General features: G+C 37.7%; 1 protein-coding gene across 7 annotated transcripts in view; it reads left to right on the top strand.

Moving 5' to 3' along the window:
• The first annotated feature begins 2152 nt into the window (after positions 1-2152).
• The window catches only part of CHRDL1 (chordin like 1), a 114256-nt gene continuing 90012 nt past the window's right edge, over positions 2153-26396 (top strand). For 3 of the 7 annotated variants that reach the window (XM_079124857.1, XM_079124861.1, XM_079124858.1), the window contains exons 1-4: positions 2153-2554; positions 6117-6265; positions 20912-21024; positions 23913-24006. In XM_079124857.1, the coding sequence (XP_078980983.1) occupies positions 2406-2554; positions 6117-6265; positions 20912-21024; positions 23913-24006 (505 nt within the window). In that variant the 5' untranslated portion in view covers positions 2153-2405. The remainder of the gene's footprint in view (positions 2555-6116; positions 6266-20911; positions 21025-23912; positions 24007-26396) is intronic. The other 4 variants (XM_079124859.1, XM_079124860.1, XM_079124855.1 and 1 more) reach the window with 2 other exon arrangements.

The raw sequence follows: 26396 nt of genomic DNA on the forward strand, positions 1-26396 counted from the left end.
ATGTGGCAATGTATGGCTACCCAAGCAACAGGATGGAGCTAGACATTCTGGGCCCTGAAGGCAACATTTCAGAAAGGGCCCCCTTTCCTTTGTTAACAGTGAAATAAACATCTCCAGCAAAGCAAGGGCTAGTTGAATGATATTAACACTTGTGAAGAAAGAAAAAAGGAGGTAACGTCCAGGAACAATTATTTCTCATTTTAATTTTTCTTTCTTCTTTTTCTGTTCCTGATTTTTTTTTTTTGTTGTTTTTTTTTTTTTTTTTTTTTTTTTTTTACAAACTACTATTTCCCAGAGCATCAACTTCTTCATCCATTGACTGAATATATAATGATCAGAATTGAAAGTCAGGAATTCTGAATTGGAATCTCATATCAGTCTTTTGCTAGCTGTGTTACCTTGGCTATATCACCCATTCCCCAATAACAGATTTCTCTTCTGTGAAATGAAAAGTTTGAGTCAAATGGTTTAAATGGTTTCCAATAACTCACACTTGAAGCCACTGAGTTCAGTTTCTTGTGTGGGATTAAAAATAATATTGATATAATGTATATGAAAGTGATAGGGAACCAACAGACTTGAGCAGTGGGAACATGAGGTTAAGGGAATAATTTTTTTGTGTGGGTGCTGGAGATTGAACCCAGAACTTCAGGTATGCTAGGCAAGTGCTCTGCCACTGAGCCACAAATCCAGTCCGGCAAGTGAATAATTCTCTAAACTGGGCCCACAATGCTGACCCCCAACATGCTTTCTCTTTTAAAAAGCAATTTACCTGCAGCCCTGCCTGGCTTAAGCTGACAGAATATATTCCATTCCTCAGCAAACTACCTGTTATCTGCAGGAGAAATACAGTCCTGAAATGCCAAAAAGAACACGTTACCCTGAAAAGGAGAATTTTTGTGTCCATTACACAGACCAGATCCCAGAACTCAGGGAGATAAGGATCATTTCCCCAAACCATAAAATCTGTTAGAACAGGTTCCAATTAGAACTGGTCATCATGGGCCAAAGTAACCTAGAGTTGTCATGGTAGTGGGGACTTGAAAGCCTGATGTCATTCTACTGTTGGTCAAAAGTCAAGAGGTGGACCTGGTTGAGATTCTCTGGAAACTTCCCTAGGACCTTCAATAAAACAGAAGGACAGGAAAGGCACACCTTCCCCTCTCCTCTCTGAGAGAACCCACTCTCTCCCTTAAGATAATTCCCTTTACCCTTTCCTATCCCTGCGAATACACTCATGATGGTTACTCTGAGTGACATGTCGGAAATCTTCCTGTCCTGATCTCAAGAATTGGGGTAAAGAGGAGGTCTCTGAGCTGCCTCAGTTTTGCCATAGTCCTCTGCCCTGTAAGAAAAAAAAAAAAAGTACTCTGTAAGGATCTACAGATGTTAGGAATATTGCTATTATCCAGTTCATGTTAAAAAGCTCAGTAGCTCTTCTCCAAATTTAGGCACTACAAATGTAAATGGGTACTGTCAGGGCAGCACTTTCAGGGGCCTTAAAATTTTTTGATAATTTTTTGTAGCTATGGTTCATTGATTAAACACAAATATGGAGTAGTTTGTCTCAGGTTCACCAAGACATCAGCAGTGCGACGGTGAATTTAAGGTTGGGGTCTTGGCCCAATTTGGAATATCTGGGACTGCTAAAGCAGTTTTCTTCTTCAAGACCTTTAACAGTTAGTAGAGAGGCCCTTTCCGATGGGGCTTGGGAGCTCTCTTTGTGGCAGAAAGTAGATTTCAAAGTCCCCTTCAGAGCGCCCCCCCCCATCTCCATCCCGTCTTCATGGACGCCAAACCTTTGTCACTTGCCGCAATAAAAATCTGCGAAATGCCCCGAAATGTTAAAGTGAAGTGCTAGGGCGTAATTTGCCCGGCCAGCCCAACTTGTATGCGGCGCACCAGCTCTGGACTATACCAGGTGCGCCCGAAAAAGTCGTTTGCCTCGGGAGAAGAGGGTGTGGGGGTTCCAGGCAGGGAAGACGGAGGGTGGCCAGGGTCTTCAGGGCGCGCGCGAGCGGTGGGAAGCTCCTAGGTGCATCCCGTGCAGAGGGGGAGGTGGGGCCGGAGGAGGTGTGCGGTCCCTTTAAGACCCCAACGCTCGCCTAGCCAAAGGAGGGGGGGTGCGGTGGGGGCGCTGCGTGATGGGAAAGTCGCCGGCTGAGCCTCACACTTTCTCCCGGTTTTCTAACTTTCGGGTTGGGGAGCAGGAATAAAGGCGTTGTGCGTGCTTGCAGGGGCTGCGTGCTTGCGGACTTCCCGCCAGCAGCGAGCGGCCCGCCTCTCGGGCCAAGTGGGGAGCGGGCAGGCGGGCGGGCAGGTGGCCCCGGGCCGGCGCGCCCGCGCCTTGGCTCTGCCCCCGGGAGCCGAGCGAGCCTCTGCTCCCTCGTGGTGTGAGGGCGGTGATGTTTTTCCTCCCACCCACTTTTGAGTCCCCCCTCCCCCTTCGCGCGCACTGTAGCTCTCGCCACAACCTGCGAGTCCCAGACCTCGGAGGAGCGTCCCGGGGAGCTCCGAGCGCGTGCACGCGTGGCAGACGGAGGCCAGTGCCCAGGTCAGTGAGCAATGCTCGGCGCCCGCTTCCCCCATCTCCCTTTCCAGCCTTTGCACAGGTGGGGTACCTTCTGCTGGCTGGAGCCGTCCCTGGTAGTTACCCTAGGGAGCCTTGAACTCTCGGACCTACCATCCCTAGGCGTCCTGTGGTCCAGCTGCCAGCCGCCGGGATGGAGGTGGGGCCCAAGGCCCCGGACCCAGGCAGGTTGGGGGTTCTGGATTCGAACTCACAACTCGCCACTCCTCACTTGGCCTACGTTTCTACGTGCTATTCAGAGGCCACGAGGGTATACTCCCTGCCGTGCTACCTAAGTGGACTCTGCAGGCCCCTTAATTCCGCGTGTGCCCAAGAGCCTGTTTTCTCATTTACTGGTGTCCTGGACCAGGGACTGATTAATACGTGTTAAAGTTAATGAAAGTGGGTGGAGGGGCAAGAGGCTCTCCTCTCCTCTGGACATCTGCCTCTTTTCTGGCCAGGCAGCAGGGGTCAGAACTTGAGACACTAGGCTCAAGAAGCAGTGGTATTGCTAGAACACAGGCCTGGAAAACCTGCCTTCCAGTCCCTCCCATCCCTGCCACTAACTCAATGTATTTGAATATTCTGTCCTCCACTCTGTCCCCCTCTCCATATCCATCTTGAAGATGGAGTTGCATGGAATAGTTAAATGACAGATAGAAAGGTGTTTTGTAAGCCAAATACAAGGCATTGTTTGCCAATCCTAAGCAGCAAGGACGGTATTGCCTCTGACAAGAGGTATCCTGGGCTAAGCCCTGCCATTTTTCAGTGGCAACCCACCAGGAGTTAACTGAGCTTTTCTTGTTGGGTGGTACTATGAAGAGGCGATTTCAGCTGATGGACAAGGGCCTGAGACTCTAGTGTCTTTCTTATTGTTTGTCAGAAAGAAAATTGCTACCCTAGGGGCTGTCCCACAGATGATAGTGAATGTGAGATTACAAGGTCAGTCAAGCCTCTCGGGAGGATTAAAGAGACACTGTGGGGCATAAAGAACTGCCTAACATGTGCTCATCTCCTCTTAGCCTTCCTGTGGGGATGTCTCTTTGGTTCTGTTCTACCCAGGAGACCTGTTCTGAGTGTAGCCTCCTGTCACTCGATGGCCCAGATTGCTTTGCTGTTACAGCTGGGCAAGGAGCAGTTGATCTCTTTGCTTGATCTAAAGGAACGATGTGAATGCTTGTTTCAGGGAAGCACCTTAGTCAATACCTTTTCCTTAGTATCAGACACTTTTCTTGTTCTCTTATAAAGCCCACAGCCCTCCCAGCCCAGCCCTCACCCCAGTATTCATTGTAGGATTTTGTTTTCTTTGTCACTTTCTTGTTGGGTCCTGGATCCCCCTGAAACCTGTCAATGGCTATGTTTCTAAGTAACCTGTAAAAGAGTCAGTGCAAGTTTGATGGCCCAAGAGCCTGTGTGAAGCAGAGAGTTAATGCAGAAATAACTCCAGTTAACTGGGTCAAAGTATAATTTGAAAAATTAAGGACAGTTTGGCTCTTTGCAAGAATAAGAGTCGGATGTTTGCTGAGCAATGCTTGCTTGTGTTTACTCCTGCAGTCCCAACAAATGTCTTGAACCACCCTTGCCCCCAAAATAAAAAATTAAAAAGATAAAGAGAAATTGAGTGGTGGGGAGACCTGGGGAGGGAACTCTTCTCGGTTCATATTTCTGCACAGAATACAAAGGCAGGACTTCAGGATCTTGTAAATCAAAAGTGAATATTTATAAAGCGATTCATTTTCTGATGTTCTCCATCACCACCTGGGAGGCCGCACAGATGACAGGAATGCCAAAAGAGATTAATTGCTCTCTAGTCACCAACTTTTCTATTTGCTCATAACATTAGCTGGGACCCAAGAAAAGCAAAAAATTCTAAGGGCCGTTTTCTTGCCAGCTTGAGTTATGAAGCAATGCTACTGTTCACTGAATCGCCCAACCATTGTACAACAAAAACAACCCTGTTGATTCTTGCATGGGGAGACCCAAAAGCCATGGTTTCAAAAATACCCCCTGAGATCTATATACGATTGTGATAAATTGGACTTCAGCAGTTAAAAAGCTCTCTCTTTTGAATAAGCTTGCGGCATAAGCTTATAAAAGTAGACTCAGGAAGAGTCTCACTAAGGTGAGAAACTGCATTTAACTGCTCATGCAGTTGTCTTGCTTCAGGGGAACCTGGTAGCTCTCAGTGTACAGAGATATTTCAAGAGATTGAAATTGGACCATAAACTCACAGAGAAGATGAAGACTTCAGAATCCAGGCTGTTGGAAATTAGGAACAATGTCTTAAGAGAATTTGATCATTTATAAGGAGCAGGGAAAAGGTCGAGAAAGAAGGCAGATGGGCACAGCAAATCCTGCATGATAGCATAAATTATTCTCTATGATCAGTTTATTTCAGTTACATATACATATTTTGAAACAATGGGTTTTGAATGACTCTGGCAGCTTCATAGCATTTGAAGTTTGAGCTGTGGCATCTACTTCAGAGCCCAAAGAGTTTCAGAGCTCCAAAATGAGCATCTTGCATTCCTTCAAATTCTTCATGCCCAATATTTAGGTTGGACTCTCTGAAAAGATCATTGAGTTCAGTTCCTAGGCACGGTTAACCCCAGATTGAGTGTTGTGTTTCTTGACTATTTAAATATTTTCCAATCTCCTATTGGAAGAATTTTGCAAACTCTGAAGTCTATGGAAATGACTCGTGACTGGGTATGAGCTACAGCAAACTTTCTGTGCTCCAAGGCTCAAAAGGCTTAAGATTTCTACCCCTTAGACTGGAAATGCCAATCTCATATTTTAAAGAATTGCAGTTCTTTTAATGGTCTTTAGCATGGTGGTACAAGGTGAATAAATGACCTGTTTTAGGTTGGCCTAACTTCCCTTAAAATAGCCCATTTTAAATTTCCATTTTACAATGGACTTTATGGGTATGAATATGTCTGAACCATTCTAAGCAATAAAACTTTTCAGGTGTTGAATTGCATCCATTTGCTTGTTACATCTGTCTTTCAACATAAGTAGCCAAACTGAAGATACTTATAGATCTCATAGAGGACACTGGAGAAACATTGATCAATTTGTACTTGATCCTTGAAGGATTAATGTCAACATTAGTCTTGAAGCAAAGATTAATTAACTTTTATTTCAGAAATTGTTTGAGTCTCATGCCTAGTACTCTTACCTTGCTTGCCAAAATATCCCTTTTGCAAACTCAAGTTTCCCTTTTCTCTCAAAAAAAAAATCTCTTGAGAAATCAACTTTAATTCCCTTAGAAAGGAGGATTTCACAATTTATTTTTTATTTCCCTATGACTTGCTTGTAAGGATTTAGGTTCAGTGTTGGTTAGGAATACATGCTCATTCATTCGAATTTTCTCTCACATCTTTGCAAGACAGGAGAGGCAAGTCCTCTTTCTTAGGTAGGCAAACAATGCTTGCACTGATTTAAAGTCCCCAACACTTCTTTTCTAGCAAGTTAGACACCTAAGCAGCAGTGATCTCTATCAGTTCCAAGGGATTTAAGTCTTTTTTCTGCTTCTTCCCAACAGCTTGAATATATTGCTCCTTGAAGATTCTGAGTTACATGTTGCAGTGACCCAAATGAGAAAAAAGTGGAAAATGGGAGGCATGAAATACATCTTTTCCTTCCTGTTGTTCTTTCTTTTCCTAGAAGGAAGCAAAACAGAACAAGTAAAACGTAAGTGTCTTGAGTGAAAAATAATATACTTTCTTATAATTTCTTTGCAAATGTGCTATATTCTGTAGGGATTGTGATTTAACCCAAATGTGGCCATGTCGTTATTCTGTAAGGAGAAAGTGAATGTTACTGGTTTACGCATGAGTTGATAAAAGAATGAGGATTTCGAATAGTGCCAACTAAATTTGGTGCTGTTTTTCTGATTATCATATAGTTTTCATCTCATAGAACACATGACACATTAGCCTATTTTCCCTTTCCTTTTCTAAATTATACAAATCTCATTCCACTTTATGTAACTCTAGAAATATCTGACAGATGAGCTGGATTTTTTTCCCAAATTTCAGACACTTCAGCAAAGGTTTTCAGTTTATGAAAAAGAATAACACAGAAAAGGAAAAAAAAAAAAAAAAAAAAAAAAAAAAAAAAAAAAGGAAAGGAAAAGTAAAGCCGGCTCTGCCGGTTCCCTTATGCTGAAAAAATGGGGAAGGAAGAAACCTTCACATGAACTGGATTCAGATGAAAAATCCTTTGAGGAAATTGAGATTCCAGGGACCGTTAGTAAATTGGATGCCATTTATTGAAAGGAACGTCCCTGCAAAGCCAGGGAATATTTCTAGAAAGTCAGCGATCCGTGTGATGGGCTAACACATTGGAGAAAGCAGAGAGTGGCAGGAGAGGGTGATAATTAACCCTCCTTACCACCACTTTTGGGGGATTTATGAGGAACCATTGACATTTCTGTTCTTGTTAGGTGCTTTGTGCTGCCTTTGCATAGTGTGGGCTTTACCTTCATCAGGCCATGTTCAGCAACCCCTTAGGTAGATGCTTGCTCTAAATTTGAAGGAAAAAACATAGCACTAGTTCCCTTTTATGGCTGCATCAAAAAGAAGCACAAAGTGGAATTGGTCCAAGAGGGGCATTCTCTGCTCCACTGAACTTATTCAAGAGAAGAAGCTATGAAAATATTCTTGGTAGGAGCTGCAGCAAGCAGCATCTGAAGCCCATCACTTAAACATTTATCTCCTTTATCAGCATAAGTTAAATATATTAGGCAGAAGCCTTGCTGACAAGGAGGAGGGTGCCAAGCCTATTCCATTGTTAAGTGTGTTTCTGTCCCACTCTGATGTTCATAGTAAACTTAATCTTCTTCCCAGGAGAAATAATGATTTTCATTAGGCTTTTAAGCAGGAGTGTTCTGTAGTGCTATCTAGTAAGCTTGGGACACAAAAGGAAGTTTAGCAGGGCGTGATCTCAGTAAGGAAACTTGGATGCATGTCCCTTTCCCCTTGTATTCATCAAACTATCTTCTTCTGCTTCTGCTTGAATACAGCCCATCTTCAGAGCATTCCTCTTCCAGAAGCCCTCCTGGATTTAAGTGGATGTGATAGAAATATTGTCCATTCATTCTTAGCTCAACTCATAATCAGCAGGAATTAAACATTCCTCCTCTCTTACAAAGAAACTTCCATTATGGTCTCTTATGATGGCTTCATGGAGAAAGCTTGGACCTCTAATTAGATCATCTCTTCTGTGAGGACTTCCATCTTTAAGAAGAATTAAAGAATATAGTCCATGAAACTTAGAGCTTTGTTGAAAAACCAAAGAAAGATTCAATTAAAAAATATCTATGTACTAAAATTAGTATTTTCTAACATTTCATAGTGCCTATGAATTTGTCCCCAGCTATTTTAATATCTAGGTGGCATAAAAGCACTTGCGTAACAGATTGCCTAAGGCACCCAGTTCTGGTCTACTGTTTCAGGATTATAGTTATATGATGAAGCCAAGTTCATTCCCTCAATGAGCCACTGAGCCTCATTCTGTGTGGCTGCACCCAAGCTAACCGTCTCAAAGATGTACGAAGTCATTTCCATTAAAGGGGAAACCTCAAAGTGTGTGTCCCATTAAGTTGACTTAAACACACACACACACACACACACACAAATGTGCATGCACAGACATTTATATTGCACTTCTAACAATGAGAAGTTAGAAACAGTGGGAATGTCAATTCATAGGGGATTGGTTACAAAAATGATCAAAGTAATATAATATCATGCTATCATTTGAAAATACCATGTATTGAAAATTTGGTGGCTCTGTAAAATGCATATACTAGCTTATTTTTAGATATCTTAAATTATAAATTAATAAGTGCGTGTTATTCAAAACAATATGAAAATATCTAAACTGAATAAAGAACATGTACCCCTTAACTTCCATTTCATTTTCCAGAAGTAAAGATTACTAGTGATTTGCTATATGCTCTTCAAAACTTTTGTCTTCAGAAACTATACACACATATCTGTATGTTTTTTTCTTTTATAGAAATTGGAGTTTATACACATTTTTCCTGTAACATGCTTTTTTTTCCTGTAACATGCTTTTACCAATATGTTTAGGACATCCTTCCATGTCATAACATTGCAATATAACAGTGCCATATCCTTTCTAATGTTTTTAGAGCTTCCAATTGCATATGTGTACCATGATTTATTTAACCAGTCTTTATTTGTAGATATTAAGATCGATTCCAATTTTTGTCATTACAAGGAAGGCATTAGTGAACATCTTTAGATACTAATGATAGTATTTGTGAGAAATTTTTAGACAAAGCGCATGTTCAGTTTTATTCTTGGTAAATACTGCCAAATTGCTCTTCAAATAAGTTGTATTAATTTATAGTCTCACCATCTGTGTCAGGGAGTCCATTTATAATAATTTCAGAAAGTATTAATCTCTAAAGCTAGAGGACAGTTTAATGGGAGAAATGAAATTTCAGTTTTGCTTTGATTTTTTTTTTCTATTACTGTAGTGTCTTTTCAGCAACATTTTAATTCAATTGAATTTCTTCAGTGAATTGACTATTTTGTCATTTGGGCTGCATATCTTATTTTTCTATAAAAGCTTATTTATTAACCTTTTGTTATTCCAAATTTTGTTACTAGCCTTTTGTATTGCATATATTATTTTCTCAGTCTGTAATTTGCTTTAAACTTTGTATAAGTTTATTTTTTATACTGAAGTTTTAAAATTTTATGTATTCAGATCTGTCATTCATTTCCTGTATGGCTGCTGGATTTCTTATTTCTAAGAAGGGTTTTCCCACCCTATATTCTTATATTTTCTTATTCTTCTGCCAAAATTTGGGAGTTTATCCATATTTCTCTATTCCATTTGAAATTTATATTCATGTATGGTATGCAATAGGGAACTGTTTTTTTAAAGTCTCTGGATGTTAAGTTTATGACTGTTATTTTTGTTCTTCTTTGTGCTGCTTCTATCTATTCCAAAGTTTCCACAGTTGGCAAGTATGGCTTTTTCAACAGGGAAAAGTCTTTTAAAGTAAAAGGATATCACATTTCTCATATTTTTACTGTCCAGTTCTAGAGACGTGTAGTTGGTATGGGAGTTGATGAAGGTCAAGGTGGTTTATTTTTTAAATTTAAAAAGTAACTGGGAAAACTTTAAGAAATGTGTAAACATAGGACAATAAACCTTCACATCTCTCCTTGTTGCTTCATTCCACTTTGCTCAAGGAAGCCAAAGTTTTTTTCTGGGACTGGTTTGAATATGAGCTTCTAGGACTTGGAGGGGGTTCTGTGGTCTGTTTGTTCTCCTATTTGGGGCATTGCAATGGAATATGGGGGAATGCCCTTATGGTGAAAGATGATCTCTCAGTTGCTGTAGAAATATGACAAAGGCTGGAAAAAAATTATTTGAGGAAAGCTCTTTGATAAGAAATGATGAAGGTTTGTGCTGCCACTTGCTGCTAGCTAATTAGCCACAGTTACAGTTGTTTTCATAAGAGACAAGACAAGCTTCTGAGATCAGGAAATACTGATAGTGCATTTCAATGGATGAATGAGCCATTTGTTGCTTATGTAAAAGTTTGTTACTGTCCACCCCCAGCAAGGTTTGAGGTCTTTAGCCAGGAAAAGATCTTTCTGTTACTTCATTATGTTCTGTTGTTAAAGTTGTAATCAATGAGGCCAGGAAGTTCTTTTGAAGTTCAAAGGAGCGTAACATTCACAGCATAATATTCATGCAAATAGCGGACAAATGGGCTGAAGAGTTTGTCCTTTTTGGCAGATCTAACTTAGGTAATGAACTATTGATCAAAGTGAGGTTGAAGAATTGAATTATTAAAAATATTCTATTATGTATTTCTAATGGGTCAGCCTGTACCAAGTCTGGCAAAGATTCTCAAGAGAGAAATCGTTCATGTATCTATTTCATGGAGTCCATCCCTGCTTTATAAGGTGAGTTGATTGGATCTTCAAGGGACCTGGTTCTCATTCATTTTTCTTCTCAAGAGAAAAGTTTCTGACATCTATATTTGGCTTAAAGTGGGCCTCTGGACTTCTCAGGAAAGGAAGGCCAACAAAAGATTGAAGAGAAGGAAGAAGCTACTTAGAAAGCATGAGATACCTGAAGCATCATCTTACAGAGGCCATCAGAACCTCTCTTTCTTTGTTGTGAAAGCCAGCCAGAAAGGCATGAGTTTTCCAGGTTCTCCTTGGATATTTGAGGTGATTTTCGGAGAATAATAAGAAGCAAGCAAAAGAGTAGACCAATTCACATCTTAGAAGTTTAAGTAGTTGGAAGTAGAAGAAAGAAATTATACCTTAAAATTAGATAGTTTCATGTTTTTTAAAGTACATTTTTAAATTATTATTTTATTTTGGGAGAGTATAATGGGGTTTGGCGTGGAGGTTCTGCAGTTAGCCTAGATTCAGCTCCCAGCTCCATAACTGCCTTATGTACCTTGGGAATGTTGCTTATCCACTCCAGCATTAGTTTTCCTATCAGTACAGAGGGGAAACAATAACATAATGATCATCATCATGGTCATTTGAAGAATAAATGAAATTGTGTATACCAAGTGCTTTTGCACAGTGCCTGGCTCACAGTTAGGTTTTTTTTTTTTGTTTTTTTTTTTCACACAAGAGATTTTATTAAGCGGACAGGCAAAGTGTCTCCCTGCAGGTTGAGAGAGAGAGAGAGAGAGCCCAAGAGTGAGGAGGATAGAGAGAGTGAAAGCCAGGAAGAGAGAGCTCATAGTTAGCTTTTTAAAAATATTTTTTTGGTTGTTAGTGGACCTTTATTTTATTTATTTATTTTTATCTGGTGCTGAGGATCAAACCTAGTGCCTCACACATACTAGGCAAGCTCTCTACCTCTGAGCTACAACCCCAGCCTTCATAGTTAGCTTTTAATAAATGGTAGCTATTAGAGCAACTCTCTGACAAGCCAAATGATATTAGAACCGTAATTTTAAAATGAAAATTTGAAACCAAATGAGGTCAAATGACTATACAGGGATGGAGAGTAAGTTGTAGCCAGAGTCAGAACCAAAACCCAGGTCTCAAAATTCAGTGTTCTGTTTACTACACCAATTTGCCTCTAGCAATTCTTTGAGGAAGCCAATTCATTCTCTTGAACAGAAGCCCAGTCTCTTACACATGGTAGCTACTTAATACATTAGAGATGTTCCAAGTGAATGAATAAAGAACTTTATAGCAGGAATTCCTAAGAGAGGCAGTATAATATTTGGGAGGTAAAAGACTGAGACTAGGACTGAAAATATTCAGGATCCTTAGAAATCTAAGCCAAAGGAAAGTTGTGAGGAAGGTTAAAAATATGTACCTTTGGACTGGGGAGATAGCTCAGTTGGTAGAGTGCCTGCCTCGCAAGCACAAGGCCCTGGGTTCAATCCCCAGCACCGCAAAGAAAAAAAAAAAAATATGTACCTTTATATCCATACTTCTTAGATTTCCTTGACTTCTCAGTAGGATTGGAATGTCCCTGTAGTTTAATGGAAGGAAGAGTATGCTTAAAGTCAAGAGACCTGATTTTTGGTCAGTCCCCTGTTGCTTGCTGTGTGGTATTGGTTGAGTCATTTGTGTCCTTTGAAGTAAAAATTCTTTGCTTATAAACTGAGAAGAATTCTTGATTCCTTGACTGAGAACTAAGGGAAAAGAAAATAGGGGCTAGGGTGGCGAGCAAGGGATACCAAGGCCCTGGTTTTGGGTACTTGGAGCAAACCACCTGGACTTTAAATATTACCACAGGGTCATTGCAAAGATAATTTTATTTATTTAAGATTTATAGCCTGGTTGTTTCTAAAAAGGTTAAATACAGGTTAGAGATAAAAGACTAAGTGGAAAATAATGATTTTAAAGATGAAATAAAACAGAGGTCATCTGAAGAAAACAGAAAGAATAGATGTATTTAGCATGTGGTTTAGTAGATTATAGCATTTGCACTGTGAATTTGGCTTATTCCTCCTGAAAAGATAAAAATAGAAATTTCAGGCTTGTTGGAAAACTTGCAGATTCAGCTACAGACTATTCCCACCTCTCATCTACCACTTAAGCAGTATTGATTATGAGATGTTTGAATAAAGCACATTCTGGGTAGTACAAGAAGATCATGTGTAATCTTGGTTTCATAGAAGAGAGGAGAATTATCTATTTTGTATTTCTTTATTAGCCCTCTGTGAAAGAAGAGTGTAAACATTAAATTATAACTTAATAAACATCTTCCTATAAGTGGTAAGGGAATGTAACTCTGGTCCTTTACCTTTGAGTGAACTTAGTTAATTGAAAGATAGAACATAGAACTCTTAAACAGATAAACAGATGGATGTTTAATATGTTTACTGAACTGAATTGTCAACTATCCTACCAGATGCCCTAAGCAACCTCTATATTAACATGATATTTTTTTCTGATTTTAAAATAGATGCTGTTTGTTAAACATGCAGAAAATACATAAAACTGTAAGGAAACAAAAATCAGCAGTAATCTCAACCATAGTTATTTGGTGTGCATACTTTTTTCTAAGCTCAGATATATACATATATTATTTTACAATAATAATATATATATATTATTTTACAAAAATGAAGCACAATCTCTTAACCAGTTTAGATCAGGGTTTATTATGTCTATTCACAATTGGAGTCTCCAAAATGCACTGATATTGAAGAAATGTCCCATGCTATCTAAAATGAAAATTAGGGCTTACATTTGAATGAGATGTAAATTTGATTCTGTTGTAAAAAGTTTAAGAATCCACCTTGTATTCTTGACCGAAGAGAAAGAAACTATTCCTGACCAAATGGAAAGTGTCCTTTAACTGAGACTTGTGGAGCTGAGGCACCAACAGGAAGAACATTTGGTTTTATCTTTGAACAGGAACTTGTATTTTTTGCCCAAAATCCTATGCCATAAGACATGAAAGAGATTATCTTAGCTAGAAAAATATATTCAGGTCAGGTTACATCAGCCAAGTAATATTTATATGAAAGGATCTCCCCATGTCCTTAGAAAAAAGATTAATGAGAATACCATCAACTACCAGTTTTCCATATCAATCAGAGATAGAAGGTCACAATGAATTGAAATTTCATGGAAAATCTCCAGTTTTCATCTTAGCAAATGGTGTCACCTTGCTTGACTGTCAGACAAACCTCTGAATTATAAACCCTTTTCTTCTCATTGACTTTGCCCACCTGTTAGCAAAAAACTGAAATAGCCCCAAGACAAATAACAGGAGATCCATACTGTGAATAGTACACTCAATATGTATGTTCAATGAATATACATATATGTAATTTGGAGCAAATGATCCAGTGAGTAGGAAAAAGATAAGTCCACGATGAGGGAATCAGCTGTATTTATAGAATGAAGAATTTGACTTCTTTCTGGCTTTCCCTTTTCTGTGGTTTCCACAGCCTGGAAATGAAGTCTTAAAGACCTGAGGGAATTTGATAGTCTTCAACTTGAGAAAGTCCATGCTGGAGAAATAAGAAAAAAATTTATGTAATTACTATATATTGCCCTTCCTACATCCTGCTTTAATTCTGATAAACAGAAAAGAAGTATTTATGTCTTTGGTTTTCTTCACTGCTCTAGGAACATTTTCAGAAATAAATAATTAAAAAGAAATTTTTTTCCCAGTGGCTCAGGATTTTGAGGCAGGAGGATGACAAGTTTAAAGGCAGCCTCAGCAACTTAGTGAGACCCTAAGCAACTTGGCAAGACCTTGTCTCAAAATAAAAATAAAAAGGGCTGGGGATGTGGCTCAGTGGTTAAGTTTCCCTGGGTTAAACCCCTGAAAAAAAGAAGAAAATTTGTTTACTTGGTGTATCCACTCATATAACGAACAGCAAAGATTCATTTCTCCTTCTCCACTGACCATATGTGTTAAAATAGAATAAATATTATTGTAATACTGACATGATGGTGTGTCTACAGTTATAGCTCTTATCAAAAACAGCTCATGGAATGTTTTCTTGCTTTTGGACTGGTGATAGGGTTATTGGCCTTTTGACCTAATCTTGGGAGATGAGAAGTAATGATTGGATAAAACATTGGTGGTATAATGACTCATCCCTTTTGCTATTTACTTTTTGGAATTCTTGTTCCTCTTAACAGGGGCCACTAAAATAGCAGGGATTTCCACTTCTAATTAAATGCCAGCTGAGCCATTTGAAAAATAACTATGATGATGCAGGTTGAAGGTGCATTTCACATACAGTTGGAATTCCTTTGGGATCAAATTCTACTCTCAGATAACCATTATTTAATAGAAAGTTATGTATTCTCCAGTTGATATCTCTCACATCACTTTTCTTCCTCATGTCTTCTAGAAGTCGATGAGACATTTTTGTCTCAGTGAAATTATCTCATCTGTGCAACTTATCCAAGATGACATACTGGGACTTTAGGAGTGGTTGGTTATACTATATAACTCATTAAATTCTCTTCTAACTGGAGCCAAACACATTTTAAAAGTTCAAACTTAAAAGTATGTGTTGAAATTGACTTTATCATAAATTTTGAAAATTGATATTATCTGGTATGTTCATGGAGAAATCAGTAAAATTGTACTAACCACTCCATTTTGTACAACCATGCTAAACCATGTTTTGAAGATTATGGTGCTTACAGTTGTCATGTGCTTGAAAAATATCATTGTTAGAAATTGCAGAAGCATTGTTTAATAACACAGATGATGTCGATATTCAGCTCCCTGTTTTCATCTAGTTCCTGAATTTTGCTCCTTCAAGGAGCTGTGGATTTTTCTCTGTGGCAAGAGTGGACAAATCCCATACCATGGAGATAGTAAGACCAATGTACTTGATGAAAAACCACTATGTTTGTATTAGAAACAGCTTTCTATCAGCATTTAGTGTTTGAGGAAGATGTTTGCACCCTTAAGAAGCATAGTTTTAAAGGTACTATAATATGTGGAATAAATGCCATGAGGAAAGTGCCATTTATTTTAAAATGAATGAAACAAAATTTTAACTGGGGATAATCTTGTCATCTTAACAAGATTTCAAACCTCTTGAGATCATAAGCATATATTTTATGCTTTGCCACTGATATAGATACAAAAATACAAAATAAAATCTCTACTATCTGTACCATTTGATATAGTCTATCTTGAGTATAACTTGCCTTCACTACAAACAACATCAGTTCTTTGAAAGGTGATCAAAAGTATGTGTCAAAAGTGGAGTGTAAGGGTAATTTGAAAAAAGATTAGATAAGAATGCATGGAAACCTTTCTCAAGTTCTAAAAATGTGTGACCTGTATCTTACCAACTACATAGCAGGAGAAACACAATTATATAATGACCATAATCATTGGTTCTAAATCCAGATTATTTAGACTTGAATGCCAGTTCCATATTTGACTCATCATGTCAACTTAGGCAGGTTTCCAAATCTCTATGTCTCTGATTTCATATTTGTAAAATGGAGCTAATGGGACTAACACTGTAGAATTATTGTGAGAATTTAGTGAATTAATATATGTAAAGCACTTAGAACAGAGCCTGACTCTTAGAAAGTGCTCCATGAATATTAGTACTTTTTGTTGTTATTATTATGATCATCATTTTCATTGGGCTCTATTTTTCAGGACCTACTTCTCCCTCTGCTTTTTACACTTATCATTTATCTCCTGGTTTTTGAGTCAAATTTGGAGGAGGAAAATTTATATCACTCAGTTTTTACACTTTGTCTAACAATATTCCTTTTAGGCTGAGAATTTTGGGGAAAACTGCACATATTAGTTGAAATCAGTTACTTGGGTGATCCCTGTTTTTCATGAATAATGCTGTGCTCAGACATATTAAAGTGACTCATTTAATAGTGTCAGTGAAATAATTTGCTTTAAAGATATTTCAGAGAAGAAAGAGAAACTTCCTTATAAGTAATAAAGAATACCTGCCTTGTGGCATCAGTATATGCTGTCTTTTGGGGATCAGACTTTCCTACATGTTAAAATCTTTAACGAGTTGAATGAGAGTTTTAAAAATGTACAAATGCACATGAAACCCACATTTTACAGTGTATTTTATTTTAGCAATTGCTTAGTCTTCCAGAAGTATTTATCTTCTATTATCCAATTTCTTCAAGTAAAAAGGGATGGGTCATCCAATCATGCAGATCATATACCTGATAGCAAAGCTCATCCAGTTTCATATTTTAAATAGATAGATCTGATGTCCACCTGGGTGTGGTAATTTAAGCAAGAAAATTAATAATACAGAAACATTTGCATAATGTACAGGTTCTGTCTTACTTTGCAATGTGGATTAAATCCTACAAAATACTTCTAATTTACTCCCATTCAAGTTTTAGTGGTTCCAGACTTGAGAAGTTATTACTATTTATGCTAGCCTAATAATGCCATTTGAAAGACCCTCCTTCATGGATTTGCTTCCAAGTATACTTAGATACTTTCTGAAATGCCAAAATAAGTTGTATATGTGAAATACAAATAACTTCAGTATTTTTCAATGAGACATTAAATTTATTGATAGAAACTGTCACTCTTCTCTCTCTGATATGTCAAAGGTAGGGAAAGATGCCACAATTAAACATTAGTCTTGGGAAAATCCTGACCATCTCTCATCAGTTCAAGATGCTGAGATTGTTAAAATATTTAAACTATTTCTTACTCTTACTCTAATATTGTGGAATAGAAGTCTAATTTGTGTCTACATAAGAAAGTTGTATTGCTCAATCTTAGCTGAGAAATGCACAAGTTCTGCCTAAGAAGTATTCTTTAGTTTTTTATGTTCTTTAATTAATTAATTAATTAATGGTTTTGAGCACATACTCTTAGGAAATATAGATTAACATAAAATGTTAATATAATAACATGGAAATATGTTATGTTAATAACAAAATGATAATATAAGGGGTGGAATAAAAATTTTAATAAAATTAATATATATTCAACCTTGCTAGTAAAAAGAAATATTTGTTCCAATTTCCATATGAAATTGTCAAAAGTTTTAAGCACTGAAAATATCTATCTTTGGTCACTGTTAATGGGAAGGTAAATTAGCATAGCTTTTATGGAAGACAGTGTGGCAATGTAGATCATGAATTTGAAAGCATTCAAAATCTTTGACTTAAGAAATCTGCTTCTAAGAATTTTTATTAAAAACATCATTGTACACAGAGCTTGATATACAAGGATGTATACAGTATTAAGGTAAAATAATCACAACTATGTGATAATGGCAAAAGAATAGACATATAGGCCAATAGAACAGAATTGGAGAGCTCATAATATACATACACATCATCAACTGATCTTCAAAAAAGGAGTAAAAACAATGCAGTGGAGCAAGGACAGTCTTTTCAATAGATGTTTCTGGAACAAGTATACGTCTGCATCCAAAAGTAAATGCATAAAATTAGAAATAAAACACCCGGGGCTGGGGTTGTGCTTAGTGGTGGAGTACTTGCCTAGCACGTGTGAGGCATTGGGTTTGATCCTCAGAACCACATAAAAATATATACATAAAATAAAGGTAAAAAAACCTTAGACCCTTCACAAAAATTTCAAAATGTAAAGTGCAAAGCAACAAAACTCCTAGGAAGATAACATAGGAGAAAATGTGGGTGACCTTGGGTTTGGCAGTGGATTTTTAGATACAACACCACATGAACAATTCATAAAAGAAAGAATTGATAAACTGAAATTCACTGTAATTAAATTTTTCTGCTCTGTAAAAGACCTCAATAGAATTAAAAGACAAACCACAGGCTGGAAGAAAATGTTTGCAAATGACATATGATAAAAGACTCTTACTAATATATATATATATATATATATATATATTAGTTTATATATATGTAATTTATTTATATATATATGTGTATATGTATATATAAAACACCACTTAAAACTCAATAATAAAAGCTAATAAACCATTTGGAAAAAAATAGGCCAAAGGCCTTAACAGACACTATACCAAAGAATGCATATATAGATGACAAACAAACATGAAAAGCATACTGTACACCATGTACGCATCATCAGGGAAATACAGATTAAAATGACATACCACTACATACCTATTTAGAATGGCCAAAATTCAAAATACTAACAATACCAAATGCTGATAAAGGTGTGGAGCAACAGAAAATCTCACTTATTTTTGATGGGAATGCCAAATGGTTCAGTCACTTTGGTTGACATTTTGGCAGTTTCTTACAAAACTAAACATACACTTACCATGCTGTCTAGCAATTAGAGTTCCTGGTATTTACCCAAAGAGTTGAAAACTTGTATCTATACAAAAACCTGTATATATATATATGTTTCTAGCAATTTTATTGATAATTGGCAGAACTTAGAAGCAACCAAGATGTCCTTCAGTGAGTGAATGGATAAATAAACTGGTAAATCCAGGCAGTGGAATATTATTCAGTGCTAAAAAGAAATGAACTATTTAAGCCATGAAAAACATACAGGAAATGTAAATGTGTATTACTGAGTAAAAGAAGCCAATCTAAAAGTGATACATACACTACATGACAGTCTGGAAGATGCTCAATTGTGGCAGTGATGAAGTGTTCAGTGGTTGACAGGGTTTAGAGAAAGAATGAATGCATAGACAAAGAACAAAGGATTTTTAGAGTGGTGAAATTACTTTGTATGATATTGTAATGATGAAAAATGACATTATATATTTATCTAAAACCATAGAATGTGTAGTAGCAAGAGTAAACTGTAATATAAACTATGGACTCTCAGTGATAATTATGAGTCAGTGTAGATTCATCAATAGAAACATATATATTGACATTGAAACCATAAGTGTTCTACCACTGAACTATGTCCTCAACCCTTTTTGTTTTATTTTGAGGCAGAGTCTCGCTAAGTTGCCCAGGCCTCCAACTCGTGATCCTTCTGCTCCCCTCATTTTTCTCCTTTGTTGTCTTTGGGATCCTTAGGTTATGAAGAAAATGGAAATACAACTTTGAAAAGTAAATTTCATTTTGTGGGTAGTTGGAAAGATTTATGAAAGGTTTTTAAATCAATAAATGGTATGGAGCATTTATCTCGGTATTGTTTTCATTTGATTATTAGAGAGGTTTAACATTTGTTCATGTTTATTCTTTGTTCCCATTTCTTATTCCATGAATTGCCAGTTAATGTTCTTAAATCATTTTTCTGTTGAGTTTGTTGTTCTTTTATTGATTTGAATGATTAAAAATGTTCCAATACTACCTTGTTTATTATTTTTGAAAATATCTTCTCCCAGTTTCTTGCCTATGTGCCTTTTTCTTTACTATTTTGATTTCAATAATCAAAGAAATACGTTCTGAAGTGAGGAAAAGTAGTATGTTTGCTACAAGAAGAGTATTATTGGTTTATTTTGACCTTGTTTCATGGAAATTAGAAGGATAAACCACTTGATTTGGAAATTCAGTTTACTAATCAGTTGTCAATTATTTATATTTACTAGCCATAGTGTGCAAGGCCATGTGGTGGATAGAGAGTAAAGAATGCATGATGCCTACTTTTGAGGACTCTGATGGAGAAATAAACCATGTAAAATAAGACAAGTAACATGGTATGAGCTCAAGTGTGGTATACTACAAGATAAGCTGTGGCTATCCAAATTTTTATTCCCACAAATGGAAGTGTGTGGTTTGAGTTAATTGGGAGTTCTTCATACCAAAGGAGGTCTGTAAGTTGAATGGGAGGAGGGACTGTCTATAAAAAATTTTGTTCATTGTTTTATCCCTAGCACTTAGCACAGTGCTTGGCAAACTATAAGTGCTCAAATACTTGTTAAATGATTGGATGATGTTAACATGTGTGGCCAAAGCCATTTATAGAGACCTCACACAAATTGTGTAATCCACAGCTTCTATACTACCACTAAGCAGCTCTTAGAATGTTCTCATACATCCACATTTCAGACATTAACCTGCATTTCCCAAAGCAAGGGAATATAAACTTTTCAAAAAAAAGGACACATGATATGCTTCATTTTTTTAATAATCATAACAGAACAGTAGTTGAGATTTAAGACTCTCAGACAAATCTGTGTTTGAATCTCCTCTCAGTTACTGATTATATGCTTCTTGATTACCTTCATCTATGAAAGGAAGGTTATTGGTAATATTTACCTTATGGGTCATTGTGAGGACTTAATAAAACACCAAGCCAGTAGTACGGTTCTATTGATACTTGATATGCTTTTTCCTTGGATATATGTTTACTGTAATGGATGGATATATGATAGACTTTAGATTTTGTGACTTTATTCATGTTTAATAACAGGTGTTTTCTCCATCTCCTTTCTCACAGATTCAGAGACATATTGTATGTTTCAAGACAAAAAGTACAGAGTGGGTGAGAAATGGCATCCTTATCTGGAACCTTACGGGTTGGTTTACTGCGTGAACTGCATCTGCTCAGAGGTACAATTCCACATGACATGCAATTTCCCCTTTTGTTCTGCAGCAGTGCTCAGATGGCCAGGCAGTGTGGGTGATAAAGGATTAACCAAATTAAGAAGCAACCAAGCACAGTGTTGCTTGCTTGGGAGGCTGAGGCAGGATGATCCCAAGTTTAAGGTCAGTCTCAGCATATTAGTGAGGCCCTGAGTAACTTACTATGAAATTTTTAAAAATGGGGGCTGGGGATGTAGCTCAGTGGTAAAGTACCCTTGAATTCAATCACCAGTAACCCCCCCGCCAAAAAAAAAAGGGAAAGAAAAAGGAAAAATAAGTGAAGCACATTGCAAGGAAAAGTAAACATCTGGTTTTTTTTCTCTACTGCTTTTTTGCTTGATTTATATGGAATCTCTGAATATTTACTATAGACAGGTACCCTATGGTCTTTTAGACTAATGACATAGAGCATGGTGGTAGAAGGCAGAAGAGCTTAGTAGTGGGGAAAAAGGTCAATATAGTGCCTAGATTGTAAGACATAGCTGAGCCTTGCCTTAAAAGAGGAGATTAGGACATATTATATACTGGTTCAATGGGAGTATATTTTAGGTAGTCTCAACTAATAACTTTAATTAAGACAGGTTGTGGTACCTTGGCCTGTATCTTGTGAGGATTAGAATTCTCTTGCCTTGGTCTTGCTCCTATATATCATTTAAACAAGCATTTGAATAGCTTAACTACCATTTTTGCCATAAGTGAAGCAGGTAGTTTCATCTTCTCTCCATGGTCTTGACTCAAGACCACAGCCATGGTCTATCTTTCTGAATAAGCTTCTACCATCATATTAGGTCAGGGAATTTCAACTTCTGCACTTTTGACATTTATGGATAGATATTTTTGTGGTGGGGCATGTCTTGTGCTTTGAAGGATATTTAGTAGCACCTCTGTCCTGTACCCACTAAATGACAATAGCAAAAGCCCAGTTATGATAACCAAAAATGTCTCCAGACATAGTCAAATTTCCTGAGGAGCAAAATCACCCTTGGTAGAGGACCAGTACATTAAGCAAATTGGGAAAGGAAGCTTTGCACTAGACCTTAAGGATTGAGAATTCTGATCATATAGGAAAAAATTTCAAGACCATTCTCTTATTTCTATTATGTGAGACTTGTTTAAGGAATGAAATTCCTCCCACTTGCCCAGCTAGAGCAGGAACGCTCACTTGCAAGCTTGATTTTTTTTTTTTTTCCATTTAACAGAACTTTGGGCTTTCCAAGCCTGATCCTTTCACCATTTAAACAATTTTGAACATGCAGAAACTTAAGCTTCAAGTAACATCAGGAGATACAAGGGGCAATGGGGTTCTAGATTAAGACAGATAAAGTTTCTGACCCTGGCTCTGCCACCTATGAGCCATGTTATATTGAACAACTTACCTAGCCTCTCTGAGATTCCTTCAGCTTCCTCTTCTTTAGAACGAGATAGTGATATTATCTATTTCATCGATATTATATATTTCAAGGATTAAATATATTTCAAGGATTAAAATCACTAATTCATTTAAATCACTTAAAGCAGTGTTTGGTCATGATAAACATCCAAGAAACAATAACTGCTCTTACCATCACCGTCATCATCATTATCATTGGAGTTATGATTATTATTTTCTTTATTATTACTATTAGTATTAAACTATTAACCCTAGAACACAATTTGGTGTACAGCATTAAGGATAAGTTTAGATCTCAGCCAGGAAGTGTGGTTTCTGATGTGCTTTGGTGATCTCACCTCCAGATGATATGACCTGGCTCTGAGGAGTATGGTGCATAAGGAGCCTCCGTGGTGTTTCCAAATGCAACATTCCAAAAATTTAATATAGAGAGCACACTATAAAAGAAAATGGGTTGTGATGAAGTGATTCCACTTTGTATAAAAGAAGCCTGCCTCTTTAAATGGATAGGGCATGTATTAGATAGAGCACTGGGGGACTGATTAATTGCCTGGTTTGGCATGATTTTGTCAGATTCTTGACCCAGCACATTGGAGATAGACAGCTAACCCTTGGGGGCCAAAGCTTTGATGTCTGCAAGACAGTGAAAATGTTAATATGATCCCAATGCCAGAAGCTGATGCACTAGGCATCTTCTCTTTCTCCATGTTCTTCACTACCCTTTTCCCCAAAACAGCCTGACAGATACAAGTAGCCCTTGCTTCAAATGAATTATGGATGGGAAATGTAAATCTGAAATGTATTTTGAAAGTCTCTTCTTTGTTCTAGCAATGTTTGAGAGCTGTCAGAGTTAGGGATCATGTAATTGTAAATCAGGCAAGGACCCAGTTGCCCCACCCAGGCATACTAGCTAATCAGCTCAATTCCTAACTCTAGCTTGTTCTCAGAAAACATTCTGGCTGAAAGGGGAAATGAGAATTGTTGCTCAGCCTACTGGACCAAGGCAGACTTACACATAGAATCCAGAATCCATGTGTTGGGGATGCCTTCTTGCCAGGGGAGGGTAAAAACTGAAGGGACCCATTCCTCATCATCCTTTCCCTTAAATGGCATTGGGCAGGTGATTATGAAATCAGAGTAGGATCTTGGAAAAGACATGCAGCTAGAGAATTGGGGAAGGGTAAAATGCTCAGAGCCAGACCAGAAGAAGCTTCCCACAATTAATGGGAGCTTTAAAAACTGGAGCAGTAGTGATCCCAGCCTTAGAAAAACATGCCAGTAAGCTATCAACCAACCCAGAAGAGGTGCTAGTGATGAGAAAGGAAAAAAAATGCTGATTGCATTCAGCTTCTTGGGAATGTTATTCACTGTCTGGGTGAGTCCCTACATGATTGTTTTCCAAACTGGCACGATCCCAGTGACCTTTGAAAGACATTTATTTTTTCTTGGTGCCTCCTTCTTTCAGAATGGGAATGTGCTTTGCAGCCGAGTCAGATGTCCAAATCTTCATTGCCTCTCTCCTGTGCATATCCCTCATCTGTGCTGCCCTCGCTGTCCAGGTAAACCATTTTGCTTCTTCTATTCCTGTCTGTGGTTCTCCTTCTTCCCTCTTCACCCAGTTCTACCTATCTCCCTTAAGTTTCCCAGAAGGGAAACTGCCAGACAGAAATAACAGTAGGATACTTTTAGGCAGCCTAAACTGGCCCCTAAATACTGTTTATAGCCCAAGCGGGACACATTCTAAGCTCTAATAAGTTATTGGGTACCCAGTAACAAATTTTTATTGGGCTTTTAATCATTTGAAGGGGAATATCAACTGGGGGAAGGGAATTGTGGCTCAGAGATTTTCTGTCATAAACAGCCTCTTCCTGCCATGGGCAGCGGGCACCAGGGGAGTTGCAGCATTGCAGCAATTAGTGCTGGAATTGCATCCAAGCATAGCTTTGAAATGATGAGGGGCTGTTCATAAATCAAAGGAGCTGAGCCAGTGAGGTTTATGACGGTATAAAGCTGCCTGCCTGTTGAATAGTCACCTCCTCCACACTGCACAGTTATTGTGTACATGCTGTTAAGAGCAACTCTGCGGGGAGCCAGGCAGAGATTTTTTCACGAGACCATTAGGACCACTACTTTCACGATTTGTGGTTAGGGTATTTTTCTGAGGCAGGGATTCCCTCAATGACACTGTTCATGTCTGACTGGAGCCTGGTTCCCACACCAAAGGCATGGAAGCATGGAGTGATTCAGAGAATGTGTGTGCTCCCAATAACAATCCTAGGAAAATCTATGTGACAGTCTTCGGATCTGTGAAGTAGAAGTCTTGTCATCCTGTAAGTCAATTCTATTTCCCTCTAGGACAGAAGTTCTTGATTCTGGGTTCCTGGGAAGATTTTAAGGAGTCAGAGAATGCTTTAAAATTGAAGGCAGTTTTGGTGTAGTTACGTACAGATGAAAATTCTTTTAGAGATGATCCATAGCTTGATTGGTATCCCTAAGTTGGTATTGTTTTTGCTATTTCTTTATAAAGAATACTTTCCTGTATCAGTGAATACACTGATGAACACAGGCAATTCTCCCACAGATGGGAAAGATCTTACCATGTCACAGGTTTATCATTCTGAGTATTAGTGATGATAGTACATGCTTCAAGATATGAGAGACTGATTTGGCATATGACCAACCAGAAAACTGTTTTTTGGAATAAATTCTTATGTGAGGCTGACCATTTTTTGTATCTGATTATTTGTTTCCACTTAAGCTGGATTACAAGGGCATGGTGTGTGAGGGGTTCTGTTAAATGGGAGTAATATTTCTGATAAAATGGCTACTCTGAAGTTGTTGTTTTTTAACCTGCCAGGCAGCCTATCTAATTGCTTTATCAAAGCTTTCTTTTCTAGAAATCCCCAAATACCATAGGAAACTATCTATAAACCACTATGGCATGGCCCAAGCACAGAACCTAGAAGAGCATAAAGTAGAGTATGACTGTCATTGACCCCCAACTGCCTGGGAAGCAGCTGGCAGGAAGCAAGTATTGAGAAAAAGGGAAAGTATAGGCCAGCAGTTTTTTGAAGACAAAAAGAACATGTTAAAATAATCAATGTTTATAGCAGTGCAATTCACAATAGCCAAGTTATGGAACCAGCCTATGTGCCTGTCAACAGGTGAATGGATAAAGAATATGTGGTATATATACGTAATGGAATTTTACTCAGTCATAAAGAAGAATGAAATTATGGCATTTGTGGGAAAATGGAGAACATCATGCTAAGTAAAATAAGCCAGACTCAGAAAGTTTAAGGTTGAATTTTTTCTTTCATATATGGAAGCTAGAGAGATATGGGAAATAAAAAGGGGGATATCATGAAAACAGAAGGGAGAACAGTACAGTAAAGGAAATCAGGAGGAGGGAATAGGAAAGGGTAGGAATTGTAGAATTAAATAGATCGAATTATGCTATGTGCATGTATGGATATGTCACAGTGAATCCTACTTTTATGTATAATTATGATGCACCAACTAAAAAAGTAGAAGTGAGACCAGAAGAGTAGAGGAAGGGGTTTGGGGAGGGAGAGGAGGGAAAGGAAAGGGAAGGTACTAGAAATGAGATTGCTCAGATGATATTATGTGCATGTGTAAAAACATCATGATCAAGTCATTATTATGTATAGTTGTATTGCACCAATAAAAAATCATAAAAATTGAGGTCCTAAATCCCAAAGGAGAGGAAACAGAAATAATTGAATACCATATTAGGGCTTAAAAATCTCATATTATAAATTACAGAAACAAGCTTTCCTTTTCATTTTCCTTCTTGTTTTTGCAGCTCACTTCTTTGTCAGTTCATTCTACTTATTAACTATGTAGGATCTTTCTAGGAATAATATTGGTAATGTTCTGTAATCCTTATGTGCAAAAATGTTTTGATATTTGAATGATAATTGGACTG

Source organism: Sciurus vulgaris, assembly GCF_902686455.1.
Source record: "Sciurus vulgaris genome assembly, chromosome: X".
Classification (NCBI taxonomy): domain Eukaryota; kingdom Metazoa; phylum Chordata; class Mammalia; order Rodentia; family Sciuridae; genus Sciurus; species Sciurus vulgaris.